We start from the raw sequence: 20,587 nt of genomic DNA, 5'->3' as shown, positions 1-20,587 counted from the left end.
CCCCGAAAAGATACTTAGTTATGGGGTGACAATTATTTGTTGTTAACATGTATGTTGGCCATGTTTTCTACAACATTGTATGGCTACTGTTGAGCTGCAGACTTGGCTTGACTCAAGTCTGTCTGTCAGTTCGTCCAAATGGGAGATTTTCTTTGACTCAACGACAAAACACACATTTCTCGTAAATTTTCCCATGTGACACTTTGGGGCAAACGGAATTTTGTAAATTTTTTCTAAATTTTCATTACGATCTTAGCACTTTATACAATATGCTGTTGCCACACCACTCCAGTCATAAGCCCCCAAAGAGCCCACCCACACCTAATGCATTAAATTTTACGTATGATTGTAATTAACATTAAGTCCTCTTTGTTGCACATAAACTTGAGGCTGACAACAAATTGTTATTGTTGTCGTTGTCGTGGTATCTTTAGCAGGCTTCTCTCATATCTTAGGCAAAAGTGGCCGGTAAAACTGAAATAGATTTGTTACCACAATAAAAGGTATTATTTCAAAGTTTTGACACAAGCCAACTGAAATTCGTGCATTTCAAAAAAATCTGAAAAAAAAAATTAAATAAAACCACAAATGTGGGGAGGTGCATGGTGCGCGCGCCATAAACCCTGTCCATGCCATATTTTGGTTGCATTTTTCTTGGCTGCGGTCAAAAGTTATTATGTCGCGGGAAAAAATTAAACCAGAGGGGTGGCTAAAAAATGTAAAAAAAAAATAAGTTTCAAACATTTACATATCCAAAGGTGAAGGGTCTCTTAACCAATTTTTGAAAAATGTTTGCAAAATAAGTGGACCGAGATAATGTTGACACTTTTCTAACGTAGAGCGTACGTTTAAATCATCAAACTAAAGGATATGACAGACAAAAGGAAATCATTTTCATTGGGTTAGGAAAGCCAGAGGTTACCACGCATCGACCCACAGTGGCGCGGTTTAAGTTTTTTTCGTTGCAAAAATCATATCAATAAGATAATTGAATTTTATTTAAACGACATATGATAGATAAGTGTTCAGCCTATGTATTAAATGTTTGAAAAGGGTACCACGCCTTTTAGGTCGCTTATCAAAGCCAAAATTTGAGGAAAAATGGTAACTAAATAAGTGGAGCAAAATAATTTTTTTTTTAAATTTTAGATTTTTTTCTCCTTTTTAAGGCTTTAAAATGTTTTCAAATTATCAACCAAAAGTTAAAAAAATTTATAGTTTTTTTAACTTTTCTGTAAAATTTTCATTATTTTTCGTAATTTAGGTAATTTCAAATTGTGAAGCGTCTAACTTTTAGTAGGATAGGACAATCTTTTACATTTTTATACCCTCCACCATAGAATGGGGGTATATTAATTTCGTCATTCTGTTTGTAACACCTAGGAATATGCTTCACAGACCCCATAAAGTATATATATTTTTGATCGTCATGTCATTTTATGTCGATCTAGCCATGTCCGTGCGTCTGTCCGTCCGTCCGCCGTCTGTCTGTCGAAAGCACGCTAACTTTCGAAGGTGTAAAGCTATCCCCTTGAAATTTTGCACAAATACTTGTGTATGGCATGCGAGGTAGATGATGAGCCGTTGGAGCATTTCCTTTGTCATTGCCCAGCATTCGCATCTAACAGATACCGGCACTTAGGACACAATACCAGATATGTACCAACTAAGGGGAGTGGTATTGAAAACCCTTAAGGATTTTATAAGTAGGACGGAATTCCTAACTAAAATTTTTTCTCTTTAGAGGTTACTTTATAGCTTTTAGAGCGCACAACAAGCCGATTACTGGCTTAGATGTAAGTCCATAGTGGCATGGGGCGGATTAATATCTGCACCCTATTTTCACCCTAACCTAAACCGATCTGGGCGAAATTCAAGAAAGATTTCGAAGGGCCTAACACAACTCACTGTCACAAATTTCGGCGAAATCGGACAAGAATGCGCCTTTTATGGGCCCACGACCATAAATCGAGAGATCGATCTATATGGCAGCTATATCCAAATCTTAACCGATCGGAGCCAAATAAAAATAGGATGTCGAGTGATCTAATACAACTCACTGTCCCAAATTTCGGCGACATCGAAAAATAAATGCGCCTTTTATGGGCCTAAAACCTTAAATCGAGAGATCGGTCTATACGGCAGCTATATTCAAATCTGGACCGATATGGGCCAAATTGAAGATGGATGTCGAAGGGCCTAACACAGCTCCCTGTCCCAAATTTCGGCGAAATTCGACAATAAATGCACCTTTTATGGGCCCAAGGCCTTAAATCAAGAGATCGGTCTATATGACAGCTATATCCAAATCTGGACCGATCGGGGCCAAATTGAAGAAGGATGTCGAGTGGTCTAACACAACTCACTGTTCGAAATTTATATAGCCCGTAGTTTGATATAACCCATCTTCGAACTTAACCTGACTATCGTCAAAAAAAGGAAGTGAAAAGTTTCAGCTCGATATCTCTTTTTTTTAAAGGCTGTAGCGTAATTTCAACAGACAGACGGACGGACATGGCTAAATCGTCTTAGATGTTTACGGTGATCAAGAATATATATTCTTTTTAGGGCGGAAAGGGATATTTCGATGTGTTGCAAACGGAATGACAAAATTAATCCTTGGGTGGTGGGTATAAAAAAGTCTTTCTACGCCTCTGACTCCGTAAGTATTCCCTTTGCAGGCCACATCATCATAAACTTAAGCTACAAGAATGTTACTAGTGACGAAAGAGGGCGGTGGTGTGGCGGTTTCCTAAGTGATTTTCAGCTATATTACAAAATGGTCCAACAACAACAACTAGAGCAAAAAACAACATCATAACGCCGCATTCATACTCCAAATCGCAAATCAACCATGAAAACGACAATACGTATCGAATGCATGACAGTACCACCATACGTAGTACATTCATCCCCGCGCACCCTAGCATATCGTTGGGTTGGTGTTTGTACATCTTTTGCGGCTTACCACCTCATACGCCCATAATTCTTAAAGAAGGCGTTTATTTCGGATTTCTTTCATGGTAAAAAATTGCAAATATTGTAGAAAAAAAAAAAACAAGCAAGGCACACCATCGCCACCATGGCAACCGAATGGTCAAAACACCAAACCGACAACTTGTTGCAGTGGTCTTGTTGTGTTGGCTTTGAATATTTGATCAAGTCTTTTGGTAGCCTTGATCAATGGTCCGGAAAATTGTTGTTTTGGGTGCTGCCTGCTGCTTGCGGTGGTGCTGAGTAGCATGCTGTTATTGCACACGTCTTTGAAATTAAAAAAAAAAAAATATATATTGAAAAATGTTAGAAAAATATTTTCTTGAATTTAATATTTTGTAAGGTATGACTATCGAATTAGTGGTTTGGGTTTTTTTTTCTTCTTATTGCCTTGATGGACATTGGTTTATAAGTGCTTAATTTTGAATTTTCAAACATTTTAGTTTTATGTTTTTTTTTCGCAATTTACGGTATTCCTTCTCTGGCTTCGGTGGAAGAGTCACTTTAGAGTTAAGCAACAGGTTGTAAACCTTAGTAAAATACTCGACACCCGGGGTGCATACAAATCTTTCAGCTGCAGTATAGCAATTTCGTCCAGTCCCAGGCTCGAAACACTTGAAGTAAATTGGGACGTTTGTCTGAGGTCCTAGCATCCCTTCCCGGAGTAGAGCGTGACTTAACACAAGACTACAATTTACAATTATTATCCGATTTGGCTGAAATTTTGCTTGAGGTGGTTTGTTTTGACTTTTAACAATTGTGCCAAGTATGGTCTAAAACAGTCCATAACCTGATATAGCTCTCATACAAACCGATCTCCCGACTATACTTCTTGAGCCTCTAGAGGGCGCAATTCTTATCCGATTTGGCTGACATTTTGCACAAAGACTTCCACTTTGGTTTCCAGCAGCCAAACCCAGTATGGACCCAATCGGTTCATAACTTGGTATATTGTAGCTCTAATAGCTTAGCAATTCTTATCCATTATCCTTTGTTTACCTTTAAAGAGATAAAAAAACGTTCGGCTTGGCCGAACTTAGCACGTTTTTACTTGTTTTTTTCTCATTGATATACGCCCGATCTAAAGATTGAGAAATCGGATGATCGGTTGGTAGGGAGAATTGGGAAGGTGGTCTGGTCCGAAATGAAGGGTTGTCATTTAACCAACTGGCTGATGCAGGGGACATGTTTTGCGCGAGCTGTTCAGTGTAGCATCTTTATTCACCGTACAAAACTTAAAACTATCGACATATGTATGTGGTCTGCCAAAGGCATTCCCCTATGCTCTTAATCATGCGTGAATCACATTAACACAACTCATGATGAGCATTAAAGTCGCCTAGTAACAAGCGATTATACCCAAACAATAGGAGACCACCGCAGAGGTAAGCTTGTCCGCCTATGACACCAAGCGTCTGGGTTCAAATCCCGGAGCGAACATAAGAAAAAAATGTTTAGCGGTGGTTATCCCCTTACTAATGCTGGATACATTTGTGACGTATCCTGCCATGTTAAAACTTCTCTATCAAGCGGTGTCGCACGCCGTTCGGACTCATCATAAAAAAGAAGGCCCCTTATGGTTGAGCTTAAAAATGAATCATTGATATGAGTGTTGGGAATGGGAAATTTAGTAGCATACCCAGTCAATACGCGACTGATGGCGGGCGTATAACCTGGGGCGCAACTATGAACCAGTGATAGGTTAGGTTGAAAAGAGGGTGCAGATATTAATCTGCCCCATGCCACTATAGACATACACCTAAGCCAGTAATCGGCTTGTTGTGCGCTCTACAAACTCAAAAGTAACCTCCAAAAAGAAAATCTAAGTTTGGAATTCCGTGCTACTTAAAAAATCTTTAATTGTTTTCCATCCCACGACCCTAAGTGGGTTCATATTTGTGTCCCCACCTAAGTGCCGGTATCTAGGAAATGCTCCAACGTCTCATCATCTTCCCCGCATGCCCTACACATGCTATCACTTACAGCACCGATTTTACATAGGTGAGCTCGTAATCCTATGTGTCCCGTTATGATACCAATAGCTATACTGACCTCCTTCTTACTTCCTTTCAGCAATACCCTCTTCTTCTCACGATCTGGATACACCCATAGGATTTTCGACGTCCACAGCGTTGCATACGCATTCATCGCCCACGCCCTTAACTCGGACTCCGTCGATTCGAAAGGCTTCGGGTTAACCAAGTTTATTGACGGCAGCCCTCTGGCCTTCAATTCGTTTTATCAGTGGTAAGTACTTGCCAGCTCTATCTCTGCAATTCCAGACTAGACTGGGCCTCCATACATTCCATGTAGGGATCACTAGCATCAAACGCAGGTGATTTATTTTATACAAAATTTCGTCGAAATTTGATTTTCATAGAAAATTTCGTAAAAATTTGATTTTTATAGAAAAATTCGTCCGAAATTTGATTTTCATAAACAATTTCTTCAAAATTTATTTTCATAGAAAACTTCGTCGAAATTTGATTTTCGTAGAAAAATTCGCCCGAAATTTGATATTCATAAAAAATTTCGTCGAAATTTCATTTTCATAGAAAAGTACGTTGAAATTTGATTTTCAAAGAAAATTTCGTCGAAATTTGATTTTCATAGAAAATTTCGTCGAAATTTGATTTTCATAGAAAATTTCGTCAAAATTTGATTTTCATAGAAAATTTCGTCAAAATTTGATTTTCATAGAAAATTTCGTCAAAATTCGATTTTCATAAAAAATTTCGTCGAAATTTGATTTTCATAAAAAATTTCGTCGAAATTTGATTTTCATAGAAAAATTCGGCCGAAATTTGATTTTCATAGAAAAATTCGTTCGAAATTTGATTTTCATTGAAAATGTTGTCGAAATTTGATTTTCATAGAAAATTTCGTCAAAACTTGAATTTCATGGAATATTTCGTCGAAATTAGATTTTCATAGAAAATTTTGTCGAAATTTGATTTTGATAGAAAAATTCGCCCGAAATTTGATTTTCATAGAAAATGTCGTCGAAATTTGATTTTCATAGAAAAATTCGTCGAAATTTAATTTTCATCGAAAATTTCGTCGAAATTTGATTTTCATAGAAAATTTCGTCAAAATTTGATTTTCATAGAAAATTTCGTCGAAATTTTATTTTCATAGAAAATTTCATCAAAATTAAATTTTCATAGAAAATTTCGTCGAAATTTAATTTTCATAGAAAATTTCGTCGAAATTTGATTTTCATAGAAAATTTCGTCAAAATTCGATTTTCATAAAAAATTTCGTCGAAATTTGATTTTCATAAAAAATTTCGTCGAAATTTGATTTTCATAAAAAATTTCGTCAAAATAACATTAAAAAAAAATTTCAAAATATGATTTTTATAGAAAATTTCGTCGAAATTTGATTTTCATCGTTATTTTTCGTCGAAATTTGATTTTCATAGAAAATTTCGTCGAAATTTGATTTTCATGGAAAATTCGTCGAAATTTGATTTTCAAGAAAATTTCGTCGAAATTTCATTTTCATAGAAAATTTCGTCGAAATTTCATTTTCATAGAAAATTTCGTCCGAAATTTGATATAGAAAATATTGCTAAAATTTAAGTTTCGTAGAAAATTTCGTCGAAATTTGATTTTCATCGATATTTTTCGTCCAAATTATAGCAATGTGGTTTTCATCGAAAATTTCGTCCAAATTTGATTTTCATAAACAAATTTCGTTGAAATTTTATTTTTATAGAAAATTTTTTAGAAATTTAGACTTTTATAGAAAATTTGGCGAATTTACGAAGTCAGTCCACTACTTGTTTTGCTATAGCCATAGCTACACAACCTACCACTGTACGTTGCTACATAGAGTTTATGTGTTGTTAAGTGTCACGGTAACGCCCGTCTCACGTTAAATGTTCATTGTGGTTGGAGTTATTGCTTTCAAGAAAATCATAATATTTACATGCATATTAGCGACATAATATCACGTTTGTTTGGCTCGTACTAACATTTGATCTTCAGTTATTTTTCATTTTGAAATATTATCTGGGGCGGGAATTGCCCCGAAAATTAGCCAACATTATTAACATTCTAAATTAAAACCATATTTCTTTTTTTATTATTTTTGTTTTTTTTTTTAATAATTTAGATTTAATTTACAATTTCTTTCTTAACTCATGGGCGTAAGCAAATATTTACAATATTCACTTTCAACCATTTCAAACATTATTTTCACATTTTCTAATAAATATACTTTCTGGAGGTTTCCATTTTTTCAAAAGTAATAAGTTAATTTTTTTTTGTTAACTAAAACTAATAAAAGCAATCCATAATAGGCGGAAAAAATAATAAAAAAATTAAATAAAAAATAGAAATGCCTAGGAGTGTGTTGGGTTACAGAGATAGATAAATGAGAAAATTGATTATGTAAAATTAGTAATTTGTAAATTAAGAAACATAAGTAACATCATTTAGGGGTATTTTGTTGTTGTTGTTGTTGCTGTTGTGTATATGTAAATTAAGTTAAATTGGTTACACTAAGACTATAGAAATAATTGGAGTACAAATGTTCCGTTTGTAAATTCAATAAACAACAATAAAATGATTTCCTTGTAACTTGATTGACTGGTGATGCGTTTTCTGTTCCTTTCGGTTTTCTCTGTGTTGTTGTAAAATGCTTTTACTCTTCGGGACTCACATCGTCTATGGCAGAATCAGACTTTTCTATATTCTCATTATTGTCAGCCTTTGATTCAATATCGTTTGCTCGTTCTTCTTCTAAAGCCTCTTCGTTGTTTGTTGGTTCATCCCTTTGTTGACTTCGTTCATCCGAAGAGGAGGAGGATGAGGCATCTACATTTGAGTTGCGAGCAGCCATGGCTGCCATCAAGGGTGTTGCAAATAGGGTGGCATCTGATGCTGCAGGGCGCTCATCATCTAAATGAGAGAAAAAGTAAAAAACAAATTAAAAACCAATTATTGAAAAAAAAATCTTATTAATAAATAAAACATTTTAGGACCTTAGAACTTCTAAAAAAATTCTTATTTCAACAAAATTGTAGACTTTGTAGTCGGGATAAAGTAAACACTCCAACGACATATGACACCAAAGAGAGTTGCGGCATAGTTTAAATTGTGTCAGGCATGGTTTAAATTGCTTTATAACCAGTTACATCTCCCATATGAACCGATCTCCGGATTTGACTTCTTAAGCCTCTAAAGGGCTTTATGTGTGCACATCTCCTTTATGGATGCACATCTCCCTTATGAACCGATCTCCGGATTTGACCTCCTAACTCTCTAGAGGGCGCAATTCTTTTCCGATTTTGTTTTCACTTTTATGGGAACTCAAAAACACGAAGCTGGTAGAAAATTGGGATCAAGCCATGTCTGCGAAGTTGATCGCTGCCCTGGTTTTGAAACCGAAAATGAAGTCGTTGTTCGGTTTTGAGTTGAGCATGCTTACTTAAACTCCGAACCGGACTACGAATGAGTATTAAGGGGGTCAATCTCCGCAACCCTGTGTAAAACCTCAAAACCCCCAAACTGACATGTATTGGGTTGCCCAAAAAGTAATTGCGGATTTTTTAAAAGAAAGTAAATGCATTTTTAATAAAACTTAGAATGAACTTTAATCAAATATACTTTTTTTACACTTTTTTTCTAAAGCAAGCTAAAAGTAACAGCTGATAACTGACAGAAGAAAGAATGCAATTACAGAGTCACAAGCTGTGAAAAAATTTGTCAACGCCGACTATATGAAAAATCCGCAATTACTTTTTGGACCACCCAATAGTACGATCAGCCAGTTGTACGTACCGGATTGACCCGATGGAGATCTTCATCAGCACCGATGGAGATCCGCCTCAGTGTATAACACATTGCTACAACAACAATTGATTAGATTTGTCTCTAAAATGGCACTCGAATGAAACGTTTTTGAAAGTAAAGTGCGAATCAGATAATTAATTTAGGCCAAAGTGTCTGAGGCCGCCAAAAAAGCCCCAAGAACAGACCGACAACGATCGGGACAGGATGAGAACTCAAAAAGGAATAAGGGAGGAAAATACCATCACCGTATGCAAATTTTTAGCCAAGCATCGGGAGGCAACCAATACCCTAAAACGCCATGTAAGAAACTTGTACTCGTAAGACGATCGGAACAATATGGGATTGCCTTGAAAGGTCTTTTAGAGTAGGATGCGTATCTGGCAATTAAATTTGGAGTGATTTGTTCATGGGCCAGCTCACTCCCAGAAAACACCTCATGTTAGTCGGGACCAGTGCTGCTACTCAATAAAATTATTTCCTACCAAAATTCAAGAAAAATCCAACCAAACCCGACTAAAACCTACCAAATGTTCTATATGCCAAAAAAAGGGGGATATGTTTTTATACGCACTACTGAAGAATTGGTCATTTTACCATTCCATTTGCGGCACATCAAATTATACAGTTTAGCCCTACAAAGCAGTCATACTACATGGCCGTTATATTCATAGATGATGTGCGACCGCCTTTTTGGTTGAAATCACTCTAGAGCCTCAAGTTTATAGATGGCCTATTAAATAGAGCCCTTTGTACCGATCTCTCGATTAGAAATCTTGAGGTCATAAAAGTTGTAATTTTGTCCCGATTTCAAAGAGTTTGGATAAATTACAGAAATGCGCTTTTTTTAGCCATTTTCGTTTATAATGAGTTGAATGATCTCAACATCTGAATATTGGCCAGATATGACCCTACTTGTACGCAGCTGCCATATAGCCCTGTTGTCCTATTGAAGACATTCAACATCTGAATATTGGCCAGATCTGACCCTACTTGTACGCAGCTGCCATATAGCCCTGTTGTCCTATTGAAGACGTTCCTGTTAAGTCTATATCCTAACTAACTTTTATTCCTGAAATGTACAGTATTTGATCCCTCGACAATCAAATTTCGAAGAAGTTTTCTAAGAAAATCAAATTTCGACCAAATTTTCTATGAAAAATAAATTTTGACGAAATTTTCTATGAAAAATAAATTTCGACGAAATTTTCTATGAAAAATAAATTTCGACCAAATTTTCTATGAAAATCAAATTTCGACGAAATATTCTATGAAAATCAAATTTCGACGAAATTTTCTATGAAAAATAAATTTCGACCAAATTTTCTATAAAAAAATAAATGTTGACGAAATTTTCTTCAAAAATCTAATTTAGACGAAATTTTCTATGAAAATCAAACTTCGACGAAATTTTCTATGAAAATCAAACTTCGACGAAATTTTCTATGAAAATCAAATTTCGACGAAATATTCTATAAAAATCTAATTTAGACGAAATTTTCTATGCAAAATAAATTTCGACCAAATTTTCTAAAAAAATAAATGTTGACCAAATTATCTACGAAAATCTAATTTAGACGAAATTTTCTATAAAAATCAAATTTAGACGACATTTTCTACGAAAATCAAATTTTGACGAAATATTCTATGAAAATCAAGTTTAGACAAAATTTTCTATGAAAATCGTATTTCGACAAAATTTTCTTTGAAAATCAAATTTCGACGAAATTTTCTATGAAAAATAAATTTCCACGAAATTTTCTATGAAAAATAAATTTCGACTAAATTTTCTATGAAAAATAAATTTCGACGAAATTTTCTATTCAAATTTCGACAACATTTTCTAAGAAAATCAAATTTCGACGAAATTTTATATTTAAAAATTAATTTGTGTTTGTCATTTTGTTTGTAACACAAAAGCAAACAAATATAGACTCAAAACCGGCTGAACCCCACCCCCAAAACCTATCAAATATACATATGGACGAATCACGACAATATGGGACTCAAATTAAAGGTATTTAAGAATAGAAAACGTATTTCGGATGGGGTACCTGTGGACCACCTTAACCCCCAAAACACCCCTAAATCGGACATATTTACCCACCATGGCAATATGGGACTTAAACAAAAGGTATTTGAGAGTAGAATACGAATAACTATAAAAAATTTGGGTCAATTACCGAGGTATCGTCCCACCCCAAAATTATGCCCCAAATGGACATGTATACCTAACGGGACAATATGGGATTCTAATAAAACTTATTTGAGATTTAAATACGAATATGAATAATTTTCAAATTTGGATCATGTCAAAAGGGGGCCACAAACACTTATTGGTGTAGCGAAGCACACCGGTCCAGCTATTTTTCTACCAAAATCAAATTTCGTCAAAATTTTTATGAAAATCGGAATTTTACGAACATTTCCAAAAAAAATTAAATTTCGGCGAAATTATCTATAAAAATCCAATTACGACGAAATTTTCTATAAAAATCAAATTTGGACCAAATTTTCTATAAAAATCAAATTTCGACCAAATTTTCTATGAAAATCAAATTTCGACCAAATTTTCTATGAAAGTCAGATTTAGACGAAATTTTTATGAAAATCGGATTTCTACGAAAATTTGCATAAAAATTCAATTCGACCAAATTTTCTATGAAAATTAAATTTCGACCAAATTTTCTATGAAAAATCAAATTTTGACGAAATTTTCTATGAAAATCAAATTTTGACGAAATTTTATATGAAAATAAAATTTCGACGAAATTTTCTATGAAAAAAAAAATTTCGATAAAATTTTCTTTGAAAATAAAATTTCGACGAAATTTTCTTTGAAAATAAAATTTCGACGAAATTTTCCATGAAAATAAAATTTCGACGAAATTTTCTATGAAAAATCAAATTTCGACGAAATTTTCTGCGAAAATCAAATTTTGACGAAATTTTTTATGAAAAATAAATTTCGACGAAATTTTTTTCGAAAATCAAATTCCGACGAAAATTTCTCCGAAAATAAAATTTCGACGAAATTTCTCCGAAAATAAAATTTCGACGAAATTTTGTATGAAATTCAAATTTCGACGAAATTTTGTATGAAATTCAAATTTCGACGATATTTTCTGTGAAAACCATCAAAAAATGAAAATCAAAATTAGACGACATTTTCTATGAAAAATAAATCTCGACGAAAATTTTTATGAAAAATAAATATCGACTAAATTATGTATGAAAATCAAAATTTTGGAGGCCACCGCAGCCAGAGGTTAGCATGTCATATGACGCTGAACGCTTGGGTTCGAATCCTGGCGAGATCATCAGAAAAAAATTTTAGCTGTGGTTTTTCCCTCCTAATGCTGGCAACATTTGTGAGGTACCATGTAAAACTCCTCTCCAAAGAGGTGTCGTACTGCGGCAGGCCGTTCGGGCTCAACTATAAAAAAGAGGAGCGGACAATCTGCGGTATCGAGTGGAAAGCCTCAGTGAGAGGCCGAGCTGGCACTGGCTCTTGCTTAAATACTGAGTGCCTAGGATGCTCGATATGACAAGGTGAGTTATTGGAGCCTTTAAAGTAACCAAGGGCAACCTTGTTCCAGCGGCGATCGGTCATATGAAACTGTGGCTACAACAACAGGACTATGTGTTTCGCGGCCACTCAACTCCAAGACCTCTCTCCAATTCCAAGGCAGCCGGTGGTATGTACCGGATTTACCTGATGGAGTCCTCAGCTGTCTCAGTGTACAACACACTGCTACAACAATAACAACCATTCTGGAGTAGATCGGTGCTATATGGGACTCATCAGTGAACCGACCCCAATGCGAATATTTTGGTAGAATAGCTACGAATGCTGAGGCTGTGGGCTGATGAGTGGCCCATGGCCAAACTTTTTAAAGGCATGATAAAACATTTCTGTCGATAGAGGCAACTGCAATGTCAAACCACTGACGTCGAGCTAGACTTAGGCGGACTTCTGCAGGTTTTATGGGTATGATGAGCACCTGCTTTCCTTTTCCTTTAATTTATGGTTCGATTATGGATTGCAACCCATCTTCATTTGCGTTGTCAATGGACAAATTTGTAATACTGACATTTTCGCTCTAATAATTTTTGAAAATTTTTGAAACTAAAAAATGTAAACATCTTTTTTCCGTTTATATTACCTGAGTCATCCTTATCATCAGACGATGAATCGCCAGCTGCAATCGAAGGTTTTGGCAAAACTGACAAACGTGGCGCTACCGGTCTGGATTTTCTTGCCGGATTTAAGGCATTACAAAATGCACATCTAAAAGTAGTATATTCGAAATCCTCCTTTAAGGCCATTCCTGTGAAATAGACAAAATATGAATTAATTCTGCCAAATACGAATAAGATTGCCTGCCTACCGTTGTGACCATAACACTCTTTACATATCATGGCAAAACGATCACCCGGACCATCACCTATAAGAACATCGACAATTTTTTCGAAAACCCCCTTTTCGTTTTGATTGACCACGGGGAAGGGAGTGCGACGGCGCACTATCTGACCACTTCCACTGTTGCTACTAGCACTGTTGTAGGGTGACATTGCTGTTGTAGCAGTACGTGGAGTAGTGCTTCCCGCAAATGTTGGAGCTGGCACTGGTGCTGCTGCTGATGCCAAAGAAGTATTACCAACCCTGGTTACATTGGGCGTTGAGGCGGTCAACGCCAATTGATTTGTCTTCATTGCTGTAGTCGGTAGAGATCGATTCAATGAAGGCTGATTTGTTTTCAATGGGGTGCGCATTGTTGAGGAAGCGGCTGAAATAGTTAAAGTTAAAAAAAATTATTTTTAACTTACTAAAAGAAATTCAAATTTCTCTCCCTACCACTAAATGCTGATCGACTGGGTTTGTCGGCAAAACGTGACAAGAGATTTACAGCCACCTTGTAGGTTTCTTTATCCATGACTTGTTCCAGAATTTTTTTCTTCTCAGCTCTGAGGACTGTCAGCTTCTTCGAGTTTTTATTCAATTTACGTTGGAAGTACCATGTAAATAAGTGACGAAGGAGAATAATGCTGGAAAACAAGATATGTACAACAATAAGATTTAGGCTACATAGCAACGCCATCTACATATATATCCGGTTAGTTATTATTGGAAAACACTATCCGCTCTAAATTGTATACTTAATTACTAAATTTCGCATGAACACTCCACTAAGGAACAGGGAATACCTCTTTCATATCAATAAGCGCAGTCCGATTAAAGTTTTAAGCTCAATGATAAGGGCCTCCTGTTTTGCCGAGTGCAAACGGCGTACCCCATAGCAACACCACTTGTAAAGAAGTTTTAACATGGCAGAATACCTCACAAATGTAGCCAGCATTAGGGGATAACCACCGCTAAGAAATTTTCTGATGTTCACACCGGGATTTGAAACCAGGCGTTCGGCGTCATAGGTGCACATGCTAACCACTGTGCCGCGGTGACTTCCTAAATTTTATACAGAAACTTTTTATGAAGCTCCGTCTCGACACTTTACTAGTATGCGACTATCAGCATGCTTACACCAAGGATCAGTCGGTTAACAGTCCCCTTCATGATGTGGTTGGCTATATCGAAGGGATTTTGGTTGTGGGCGTCTTCACTCCGGTGGACATGAGGGTCCCTCTTCTGTTAGTGAATTGGATTGTTAAGATGCAGAAAGCCGGATTATCAAAGCTACACCAGCGGAGGGCTCGATTAGGGAGATTGTGATCAGAGGAACTCCGCAAGTAGGGATTTTATCCCTTCTTTTGTGGCATCTGAATATCAGTAGCATTCTGAACCGGCACGGGATAGCTGTGAGCACCCCACAGGCAGGAACATTGAGGTCCGATCTGTGTGGTGTTCATTGCTGTCGCAAGGCGCGCTCACAGTTGCGCATAGCGGAATAGCTGCAACCGCAGTCGCGGTATTGAGCGGAGAGTCTCGGCGAGAGGTCTCTTGCACAAATCCTGAGTGCCTATAATGCCCGATATAACAAGGCGAGTTATTGGCGCCCTGTTCCCGCGGTAATCGGTCCTTTGGTCCGGAACGAGCTTGCTTACCATCAGGAGCTTGACGAGATTAACCACCTCCACATGAAAATGTGGCTACAACAACAACAATAGCATTCTGAGATCTTGCGAAGAGAAGTGGATGATGATCGTTCCCTACACGGATGACGTCCTCGTCATGGTGAGTGTCACTTTCCTCTCTAGGGCTAACGGCATGGCATAAACCCCAGAAAGACTGAGCTGGTACTTTTCACCAAGAAGAGAAAACTGGTTGTCTTCAGGGGATCTGTCTTGGGCGTGATTATTGATCAGAAACTTAGCTGGAACATTGGGGAAAGAGTCAAAAAGGGACTGAATGCCAAATCTATAGGAAGGAATTGAGGGCTAAGGCCGAAGACGCTGCACTGAATGAATTTTTTGGCCGATCCTCACCTATCGGCATCAAGCTTTGGATAAAAATTATCTTTTCTGGATGATTGTGAAAGTACTGGGTACCGCTGCGATCTCTTCAAGAAGAACTTGCGAGCTTAGGTCGAGGGCGTTGCACTCGATGTATACGGTAGTTGTTTGGATGTCGCGTGTGGCATCGGCCTCTGGACAACGGTGATCTCTGTAAAATGATCGACTAGGTATAGCCTAACGCGTTAGTGCTGATCTCTGAGCCAAGGAGGAGACGAATGCCATTCTCATTCTTAGGCCTTTGCACCTGCATGTTTTTCAACAAAAATAGCCCTAAGACTGGGGAAATCAGGTACTTGGCGCTGCTCCAACTTTGGGCTTTCTTCCGTTCCATTGGGGGATGGAGATGTTATGCGACTGATTACTGATCAGGAGAGTCCATCCTTATTGATGGATTGGACGTCGTGTTCTCGAAAAGGGTCACAGAACTGGGGGATCTCGCCCTTCCCAGGACCTTCTGCATATATGGATGGGCCCAAAGTCGATGAGGATAAGAGGCTTTACTAAATTCCTTGAAAACAACAAATCGTATATGCTTTCAGATGGGTGTAGCGTTTTTCACGCAGAGGTCTTCACGGTCCCCAAGGCACTGGTAGCGATGTCATTGCGATAGCGGCGGCCCGGTCAGATAGTCACGGTATATATTGCTAATCAGGAACTGGAGGCCTACGTAGCTCAGAGGTTAGCATGTCTGCCAATGACGCTGAACGGCTGTGTTCGAATCATGACGATAACATAATAAAAAGTTTTCAGCGGTGGTTATCCCCTCCTAATGCTGTCATCATTTATGAGGTATTATGCCATCTAAAAACTTCTCCACTAAGAAGTGTCACACTGCGGCACGCCGTTCGGATTCGGCTATAAAAAGGAGGTCCCTTACCGTTGAGGTTAAACTTGAATTGGGCAGCACGCAAAGGTATGTGAGAAGTTTGCCCCTGTTCCTTAATGGTATGTTCATGGGCAAATATGCATTTTTTTCGGGAGGCGCTGAAGGCTATGGCTTCGGACTATGTAAGTTCGAGGACTAGTAAAAAGTGAAAAAGGCTTCTGTGAACCTTGGGAAAGGCTGTCAAGCTCTTCTGGGCTCCGGGTCATCAAGGGGTGGCGGGTAATGATAGTCCAGTACAGCTGTTGCAACTACTCCATATAGAGTTTTCCACTATCCGCAACCTGTGGACGCACTCAGTAACTCGTAGCTAAGTTTCTCTTGACAGCGATGAACACCACACAGACCGGACCTCAAAGTTCCAGCCTGTCTGCTGCTCACAGCTATCTTGTGCTATGAGCCCTACCATATGTGAGCTTCTTATTAGGTAGCACGAGTTCTTCGGAGGTGCTTTGAGTTGCACGGCAAGTATTTCGAGGAATGGCACGTCGACTTCCGACATTTGATTGGAGTCCTGTTTGGTCACCGTAACCTCAGGTCTTCGACGTCTTGCTACACACGGAAAGGGGCAGACTTTTGCAGGGTGTGCGATGGTGATAAAGTGTTTGAGAAATTAGAACATCTTTTGTGTCACTGCATGACTGGACAATACCGGTGAGACTTCTTTTTCGGTTCGACTGTGTTCTGTGTTCTGTTGTTGTTGTAGCACATGTTTGTATGTGGAGGTAGCGATCCCCGTTAAGCTTTATAGGTAAGAAAGCTTGTTTCGACTTATAGGGCTGATTTCCGCGAAAACGCAGTGAACATTTTTATTTAAAGGCGCCAATAGCTCGCTTTGTCATATCGAGTATCATAGGCACTTAGGATCTTTTTGCAAGAGACGGTGCCGCCTGGCCTCTCACTAAGACTCTCCACTCGATATCGCTGATTATCGGCGATTGCAATTGAAGCTACTCCGTATGCGAAGCATCCCACTCTCCGCAACCTGAGGGCGGGCTCGATGGCTTCCAGCTGACCTTCTCGTGATGACGATACACACCACACAAATCGGGGCTCAGAGTTCCAACCAGGACAATAATTGGTGTAGAGAAATCAAATCGGGAAACCGGTTTATATGGAATCTATATCAGATTAAACCAGTAAGGAAGGGCAAAAGTCGGGCGTTGCTGACTCTATAATACCCTACACCTACCCTATAAGTACAATGTGGGAACTATATCCAATTCTGAATCAATTTGGTGGACCCCGGCGATCACATATATACGACAAATTACAACATTTTTGCAAATTACTCAAAATCTGACGAATATATATATTAGAGCTATATCTAATTCTGAACCGATTTCAAGCAAACTTCCACATAATGTGGTCGAGGAAAGTGTGGTGCAAAATGTTGCCAAAATCGGTCAAATAATGCGCTTGCAGCGGCTCTTGGGGTGAAAATGTGGCAATATACATATATGACAGCTATATCTAAATCTAAGCCGATCCTTCCTGTCGAATTTCGAAAGAATCAGTTGACAAAAGACCATTTTATTGCAATATTACTGCAAATCGAAAGAACATATATATGGGAGCTATATCTAAATCTGAACCGATATCGATCAAACTTCTTAGATACTGTGACAGTCGTCGAGGAAAGCGATTTACAAAGTTTTGGGAAGATTGGTCAATAAATGCGCTCGCAGTGGCTTTAGGATATATATATATATATGAGAGCTATATCTAAATCTGAACCGATTTCGGTGAAATGCAACTGTAATGTCGGGAGTTATAAGAAAATCCTTCCTGCCAAATTTCGAGAGAATAGGTTAACAAATGACCATTTTATTGCAATCGGACGAACATATTTATGAGAGCTATATCCAAATCTGAACCGATTTCGTTCCGCTTCGTCTCTAGGCCGAGAAACATGCGCATACCAAATTTGAAGACGATCGGATGAAAACTGCGACCTGTGCTTTGTATACAAATTAACATGGACAGACGGACAGACAGACGGCCATAGCTTAATCGAATCAAAAAGTGATTTGGAGTCGATCGGTATACTTATCATTGGGTCTATCTCTCTTCCTTCTGGGTGTTACAAACAAATGCACTAAATTATAATACCCTGTAGCACAGTAGTGGTGTAGGGTATAAAAATGATTTCGACCATACCTGACGGGGATGTTGGGAATACTAACAGAAGTCATCATGCAAGTTTTTAGCTAAATCAGATAATAATTGAGCCTTCTTGGGGCGGCACTATGGGGTCAAGCTGAGTGATGGCTTTAACAGGGAGCTATATCAATTTAGGAAAATTGCTTATCGATAAGTCTACTCTTCGAAAGTAAAGGTGCGAGTTGAGGTGAGATCTTGATCGTCTTCAAATATTTTGTCGATAAAAAATAGCAAAGTTAATATCCCCACCCATCCTATGATCTAGGGTACAATAAATTTGAAGTTTCCCACGTTATGGGTGCATTAGAAGAATTCCATCAAGTGGTTGTGCAAGCATTGTACTTAGTGCCGTTTTGCTTGGGTTAGGCCTGGGCGCGAGTCGTTTTAAAACTAAGCATGTAAGCTTTTAAACTTTGTTATATGCAAATTGAAGGAAATTATCAGTCGCAGCACCATTTTCACTGTTAGAAAATGCCCCTAGCAATTTAACATATTCTTCAACTCGCTCCATATAAATAGACATAAGCAGCCTTCCATCAATTTCTTTTAAAAATATAAAGAATTTTTAATTTTAGATAATGTCGAGTTTCTACGTGTCTTCGTTAATAATAAAAGCAAATAAAAATGTATTTCCCAAACCACCGAAAAGGGGAATTCACTTAGTTTAAGTTTAAAATTATGTACTTTGTTTTTTTTAAACATTATCTCACTAATAGTGTCATTGTGGATGGTCTTGATTCGTATTTTTAATCCTCCACTAAACCTGAAAAATGCATTACCATTACTCATCATCATTACAGGCGCTAAGGCTGTATGGGTCTCTGAATTCATGGTTTTTGGTTCAAAACAACAACAAAAATCACAAAATAGTCGATCGCGACTTTTATGAACAACAATCATTCATTTCAGCAGCACTCATGACTCAAACCAGCAGATAGGCAGACCAGATTCACGCTCAGGTTCGTTCAATCGTATGAATATCTTTTTACCGTGGCTGTGCAAAACTAAACTTAAAAAAAAAAACGACATCAAAGAGCTACCATACAAATGGGCGCCGTCGCCTCTCACTTGTTGTCACCAAGCATGCAAGTGCATTCACCAGCAGTGCTACTACTACTACTTACATGAAGGGGAATACCAGCAATGGTATGGAGTAGATAATGCGATCCCTCCATGTCGGCGGAAAATAGATGAAATAAAATACAGCAAAAGCAATAATGTAAACGCCTATGGAGGCAGCAACGAAATTGCCTACAATACGCTTCTTTTGCTGCTGGGTATCATATGTAAAATTCTCCAAGGTATCGATCTTTTCTTGCAAGGCTTCTAAGACCTCCTGCGTGGATTTTTCTTTCTGCAATATATAAATATATATTTAGAATAAGCGAAATGCTTAGACCAAGATTAAACACAAAAATACTTACCCGAAATTTTGCTAAAATAATACCCATTTTGAGCTATGAACAATTGTAGATCCTTCCTTTCCTCAGAAATCCTTATCACCTCTCCTTTATCCTAGTACAGTATGTTTCACTTTGTGGTTTTGTGTTGAGGCGGCTTTACTTATCTATGTTTACGTGGTGCGGTTGTAGTTGCTGTTGTTGCCGTCGGCTTGGTATTGGTTTTGGTGCTGGCCCACTCAAATCTGAAATCAAAATTCCAGCCAACGTATATAAATTTTCTTCAATTGCATATTTATTAGAAAATAATTTATGTAGAACCTTACTATGCATTTGTTTATGTAAATTATACAATAATGCCAATTCACTTAGCCCTGCCAGCCCCTTGCCCAGCTTGAATTTGCGTTCGATGACGATATTTTTGGAAATATTTTTAGCTCTTGCTCTTTTTATACCTCAATAACAAAAAACAACAAGCCGTGAGCGAACTTTTTAATTTTTGATGGGCAAATAAAATATGACAGCAACAACAACAGAAAAATGACGCCGTAAAACGCCACGCAGAATATGAAACGACGGCGTTATTCATTATTTGGCTTCTGCTTTGGAATTTTATAGAAATACAACAGTGGGTACACTGAAAGGAAACGAACATCAATTGCCGTTCTTATACCCTCCACCATAGGATGGGGGGTATACTAATTTCGTCATTCCGTTTGTAACACCTCGAAGTATGCATCTAAGACCCCATAAAGTATATACATTCTTGATCGTCATGACATTTTAAGTCGATCTAGCAATGTCCGTCCGTCTGTCGAAAGCATGCTAACTTTTGAAGGAGTAAAGCTAGCCGCTTGAAATTTTGCACGAATATA

At 37.7% G+C, this 20,587-nt stretch overlaps 1 protein-coding gene across 1 annotated transcript; it reads right to left on the bottom strand.

Annotated features, from left to right (window-relative positions):
* Positions 1-7,110: 7,110 nt before the first annotated feature.
* LOC106092954 (endoplasmic reticulum junction formation protein lunapark-B) lies at positions 7,111-20,223 on the bottom strand. Its single transcript, XM_013259914.2, has 7 exons — positions 20,039-20,223; positions 19,737-19,957; positions 19,437-19,666; positions 13,651-13,841; positions 13,184-13,582; positions 12,959-13,123; positions 7,111-7,901 (listed from the first exon to the last, which is right to left on the bottom strand). Exons 2-7 carry the CDS (start codon positions 19,761-19,763, stop codon positions 7,645-7,647), a joined length of 1,269 nt encoding a protein of 422 aa, XP_013115368.1. The 5' UTR covers positions 19,764-19,957; positions 20,039-20,223; the 3' UTR covers positions 7,111-7,644.
* Positions 20,224-20,587: the final 364 nt, after the last annotated feature.

The sequence above is a fragment of the Stomoxys calcitrans genome, chromosome 5 (genome assembly GCF_963082655.1).
Source record: "Stomoxys calcitrans chromosome 5, idStoCalc2.1, whole genome shotgun sequence".
In the NCBI taxonomy this organism is placed as follows: domain Eukaryota; kingdom Metazoa; phylum Arthropoda; class Insecta; order Diptera; family Muscidae; genus Stomoxys; species Stomoxys calcitrans.
The sequence above is the reverse complement of the archived record's forward strand: the minus strand, read 5'-3'. Positions and strand labels throughout refer to the sequence as shown.

What these genes read in the sequence shown, in the direction of transcription:
- LOC106092954 (XM_013259914.2), bottom strand. Translation starts at nt 19,763, where the DNA reads ATGGGTATTATTTTAGCAAAATTTCGG. An exon ending in TTGCTGGTATTCCCCTTCAT is followed by an intron (nt 13,842 to 19,436) that starts GTAAGTAGTAGT and finishes CTTGTTTTCCAG; the next exon opens with CATTATTCTCCTTCGTCACT. An exon ending in AGAGTGTTATGGTCACAACG is followed by an intron (nt 13,124 to 13,183) that starts GTAGGCAGGCAA and finishes TCTATTTCACAG; the next exon opens with GAATGGCCTTAAAGGAGGAT.